The sequence below is a fragment of the Artemia sp. Qi Xiang Cuo genome, unplaced genomic scaffold (genome assembly GCF_049724085.1).
Source record: "Artemia sp. Qi Xiang Cuo unplaced genomic scaffold, ASM4972408v1 HiC_scaffold_23, whole genome shotgun sequence".
NCBI classification, from domain to species: Eukaryota; Metazoa; Arthropoda; class Branchiopoda; order Anostraca; family Artemiidae; genus Artemia; species Artemia sp. Qi Xiang Cuo.
In genome coordinates this window covers 6,118,135-6,124,134 of record NW_028297432.1, presented here as the reverse complement: position 1 = coordinate 6,124,134, position 6,000 = coordinate 6,118,135, and the positions used below count along the sequence as shown (strand labels likewise).

The 6,000-nt window shown below is 31.1% G+C and overlaps 1 protein-coding gene across 1 annotated transcript in view; it reads right to left on the bottom strand.

Annotated features, from left to right (window-relative positions):
- Positions 1-2,820: 2,820 nt before the first annotated feature.
- LOC148938994 (sialin-like) overlaps positions 2,821-6,000 on the bottom strand; it is a 41,909-nt gene continuing 38,729 nt past the window's right edge. The window contains exon 4 of the mRNA XM_089107396.1: positions 2,821-2,928. Within this exon, the coding sequence (XP_088963522.1) occupies positions 2,893-2,928 (36 nt within the window). The 3' untranslated portion in view covers positions 2,821-2,892. The remainder of the gene's footprint in view (positions 2,929-6,000) is intronic.

Here is a 6,000-nt window from a genome sequence, read left to right as displayed (position 1 = left end):
TCTCTGCGGTTCTTTAAGCGTTCATACGCTCAGGTTCTATTTACGAATTTAAACCTAGAGAAAAGGAGGAGAAAACATTATCCTTGAAAAAACAGCCTGTTCAAACAGAAAGACTTAGACCATAGTATTTGCACAATTAAAATTTTTAATATTTCTAATATTGAAGAAACATCTTGATTAAAAACACCGTAAAAGATGTAATTGAAAAAAAAAACAATCAAAAAGGGAAAAAATATAAAACTTGACAATCTAAGATCGATTCCAACTTTGTAAAGCCGGGTCAGAAGTGGTTCTACTTTAGAGTATTTTGTAACTTCAGATAATAACCTTATGAGTCATCCGAAATTATACCGTGTCATCTTAAAGAATTAGTATAATATATGGCTAAGTTATTACGTTAACTAACCCTGACAAATTAGCTAACCTGACAAATAACTGTTCACGCTTAATTTCAAAACCAATCAAGATATTATGGCCATTAGCTTCTACAGACACAAGCATCACCATTTAATTGCACCAGTAGACTTTGCGTGGAAGTCCCTCATTAACTGAACAGGTGATGTTCCACTCTGCTCATTTGGAGTCACAGAGGGAAAAGATCTCCTAATCCCGAAAAATTTTTTAAAAACGAGATTAAAACACTACAAAATTGAATTAGAAAAATATCAAAAGGAACGTAACAAACGGTGTCATGGATTCAAACTCATTCAATGAGAGACAGTTTACAGGGATGCTAAGCAGCTAGTCTATCTATCTTGAAAAGAATTACCCCTATTGCGAAAAAAATAGCACGAGTCATTTGATGTGGTAGAGCCACAGAGAGATTTAAAGGGCTTGATCACATCACAACAGTTTCTCACATTTGTGAGACACCAGCTTTTCTATAGGACAATACTGGACTAACTTTTATGCTCATTTCCTTTCGTTTTTATTTCTACAATGCACCAGAGTTGCCAAATAAAACTGAATGCCGTTTTATCGAATTTACAAATGTATTATCAAATTACTTAATGGCATTTGTTATATTTTTATCATAATTAGGAGATACAGTTTAGCCCCCCACCTAAAAAGCCTTTTTTTTCTTTCTTCGTTATTCATACATTAAAGAGAGTATGTAGTTAGAACAGATGATAATAATAGTTTCTGAGTTTTTCTTCGAAAAATCTACAAAATCAGTCAATTGAAAAATTAAATCAAATGAAGTTGTTAATCTTTTGAGCTTGGTTAAATAAACACAAATTAACACTGGGCTTCTAAACAAAACTGTAGAATTGAACGCATCTACAGTGCTCTTTTATCGATTGTTAACATTCCGATTTTTCGCTTTAAGTCATGACAATCACGTAAAATTGGGACAGAACCGAGCTTAAAGCCAAGTTCTGACAATAGACGGTAAAATCATTCAAGCGAAAACAGCCTGACGGTGGCTACTCATACGAGTTTTGGCCGGTTACCCAGTTTGTGTACTCTTCTGAATTTAACACCGCAATAACAAAACTCTTATTTTATTAAGCTCAAAAACATCTATTCTGGATTATCAGAGATGCTTCCAGTTTAATTGAATTCACACCTTCTCCATCCCCTAATTCCTGGATACAGCCATAGGCTACACTACAAAGTTTGCTGATTTTGTTGTGTTTCTTTACTTCAAATTAACACCATTCACGAACTGTTGTAAGAAAAAAGAGCAAAATCAGCCATAAATGACCAGATCAGGGTATTAGACAGGGCTGGGAACTGGGATTCAATGTAAATTAAAGACCCTCTGCAAATACTACTCACAGAAATTTCCTCTCGTTGATCTCCCTAAATCTCAGTGCGAAACTGAACTGGCTAAAATAAATTGTCAGTGGCGAATAAATTTTTTTTAGTTAATATATGTCTTCACCAACCATATCTCCTGACCACTTCGAAACCAAATAGCCTTGCTTGTTTTTCCTGCCTATATTACTCAAATAAATACAGGATTAATATTTGGGAATTATACTAATCCTTATTTTAGGAATTATCCCTCTGAATGCACTAATTCAAAATTCATTCAAATATTATTGGGTAAAACCTCAAAAGATATAAAAAGTGGAATTTGATCGGCCTCTGAAACACTCACATCATCTATGATCAAAAAAGCGAATATTACCGTAAACATAGAAAACTGATTCCCATCCAGCATGTTCGGCTAAAAATCCACAAGTAATCATAGCTACAACAGTACCAACATAATTGCCAGAATATCCAATTGTTGCAAGTCGACTTCTTTCCATTGGAGGGCCCAATTGCTCCACAAAGCATGCATTGCTGGAAGAGGTGACTCCCTAAGAAATAAATAGAAGTTATATGCAAACTATAATACTCGTACAATACGAATCAAATTTCATACAGATGATCAAAGTCCATTGATTATTTAAATGGAATCATTTTCAGATAATTTTTCTACTTCCTGTGGGGCGCCTTGAACATAACAGAATGAGTCTTCGGAAACATCGAAGCAGTAGCCTATGACTATGACAATATTCTAGTATAAAAATCTATAATTCAAAGAAGACGCAGATTACTAGCAAAGATAGAAGTTCTACTTTTATAATGCCGAGTTAGACATGAATTATAATAACAAAGGGCCACAATTGGTTTCTCGCACCAATGGGCTATACCTTCATGAATCCGTACAATTCATAAAATAAGGTCTTAATTTGAGTAGTTCTCAGAACGTTAACATAAATTACCATTAAAATAAAGAGAACGATTCTTAAAAGGCAAAATGACACATTGCAGGCTAGTTATTTTTTAAAGAACAAACAAAGGTACGAGTTTGAAGAGGACTCACCTCAATCAAATGCAATTTCAAAAGCACTTTTTAAACGACGAAACGGTTCAAAGGGCATCCCATGATTCATTTTACATCCTGCTGTGTCTCCATAGCCCAACGTAGCACTACAAAAAATATTCCTTATAGCCATTTAAAATAGGAACTGTCAAAACTCTAAAACAATACCTCTGGGGACAACAGGATGCACGCAGCCCAAGTGGCAAGGACACCAAATTTTGCAAATAACACATTTCAACATAGTATCTTCATAGATACATTACATTCGAAAAAAGGATGCGTTATATCTTCACGAAGTTAGAATCAGGTAGAAATTTTAGTCTGCCTAATTTGAGGGCCCAAGATGGTGTCCTCGATCCGGATATCCCCAGTCCACAAACTTGTACATCTACAAACACTGAACCTTTTTCTACTCATTATTGTTATAGAATCATTTAAGAAACCTTATTAAATTATTAGATATTAATCATCAAACGTGAATTACATTAACATCTTAAGTTACGATACAAAATCTGAAGGAGTTTAGCGTTAAAGAAATTACCCAACTTCAAAAAATATTAACAGCGTTGGAAGAAAGCTACGAGCCCTCCTACTATTCTTGCAACGTTTAAAACCCCAAACATGACTACTAATGAGAGAGCTACGATGGACCATGCAACAAGGCTCCTATTGCAACTACTCGTGGCGGCGGTAGTACTCTTACAACCACTGCTGCTACCAATTCTACTCCTACCATGACTGTTCCTAAAATGGCTATTCCCAACGTGTTTTATTCCTAATCCCGCTAATCCTACATTGACTACTACTACTATCAATGATAACGAAACTACTCTTCCTAAACCACTATTTCTGCCATGATTAATCGAGGAAGTATATATATGTATTATATATCCTTCTTTTTTTTTAATTTAATTTAATTTTAATTCAATGGGCTTATTTACAGACAAAAAATAAATCGCACATAATACACAATACTCAGTCCATTTCTGGACGCCAAGAACCACAATCAATATCCTTTCAACATGATACGTAGAGTGGTCACCACCCCTACCCCAGATATATATATATATATATATATATATATATATATATATATATATATATATATATATATATATATATATATATATATATATATATATATATATATATATATATATATATATATATATATATATATATATATATATATATATATATATATATACATATATATATATATATATATATATATATATATATATATATATATATATATATATATATATATATATATATATATATATATATATATATATATATATATATATATATATATATATATATATATATATATATATATATATATATATATATATATATATATATATATATATATAATTTATTGCAAGAAGCCTTTCGTCCATAGCAACAAACCAAATCTACAAACCAAAGCTCAGGAACAAAATACAACTTTAGATAAAAATAATAATAATAATAATAAAAAAAAAAAAAAAAAAAAAAAAAAACCACCAAGATTCAACTTTTAACCAACAAACACAATATAATAAAATTCAAATCCTAAAATAATAACAAACTATCCCCCCAAACATGATTCCATATATTTAATCCCTAAACGAAGAGAACTTACACAACTGTTTAAAAGCACATGCGTTCCTCTCAGCCATCCGCTCAATTAACCAGCATTCACTCCTAAACAGTCGTCCAAAACATTCATTCCGCAACTCAGACAACTCTTCACACTCGGATACAAAATTAAGATAAGTTTTCATTCACCAATCCACACATTGGGCAAAAATAGGGGCCAGCCGCCAGTCTAAACTTTCCCAAAAATTTCCTTCTCTCACCTAAATCCAAACTATCCCCTCTTACCAACAAAAAATTCTTAAAATCCTCTTTATTCAACCCAACTTTAAAATAAACATCCTCCCCCAAACCGTCTTTGGCTTGGGTGTAAAACCTCAAAGACATAGATTGGTCCTTATGAGCTTGCCACTCTTGGATTTCTTAGTCATTCAGGGTTCGCTGGACTTCCTTTCATTCCACATCTCCGAAAGTCCACAAAGGTCCAGTATTTGCTTGACCTGATTTGACCAGGAATCAGGCCTACTGTACTTCAAGCTCCCCAAATAAGCTGCCTTAAGAAGCTGGAACTCTAGGTAGCCTAATTATCTTCTCCCAGAATTTTACCATTCTAACCAATCTAACACTTCTCAAGGAGAAAAGCCCCAAATCTCCTTTCAGTGCCACTGAACTAAATGAATCCTTCATGCCTAAAATTCTCTCTAAAATATTTTAGCTGAACTACTTCTAGCTTAGCTGCTTTAGCAAAACCCAAACCTCAGAGCCCCAATATAGACTAGAAGCTAATTCTGTCTGAAAATTCTTTTCTGGATCCTCATGTCCGATAGCTATATATATATATATATATATATATATATATATATATATATATATATATATATATATATATATATATATATATATATATATATATATATATATATATATATATATATATATATATATATATACACACACACACACACACACACACACAAATATATATATATATATATATATATATATATATATATATATATATATATATATATATATATATATATATATATATATATATATATATATATATATATATATATATATATATATATATATATATATATATATATATATATATATATATATATATATATATATATATATATATATATATATATATATATATATATATATATATATATATATATATATATATATATATATATATATATATATATATATATATATATACATAATTAACAGCGCGTGCAGCTTTCTTAAAGCATAAATTAGCCAATGCTTACAGAGCTCTAATTAATTAACAATAATTTTTCAAATACTTAAAGTAAATACTGTAGCAAAATTTAGCAGTCCGAAACAGCGATATAGAAACTGTTGCCAAATCTTTAGGAATTAGTAAAGCAATTTGAAGGAAAGGAATGTTGATGATGCTCTATTTTCAGCTTATTTCCAAAGTTGTCAAGATTTTGCTATAGTTTAATAATGACTAAAAGGAACTTGACTTGTCCATCTTTCATAGCCACTAAAGAAGTTCAGGAAAATGATATTGTTTCCTAGGCTTCCTTGGGTTATGCCCTCTAAGGAATTACCCTGCT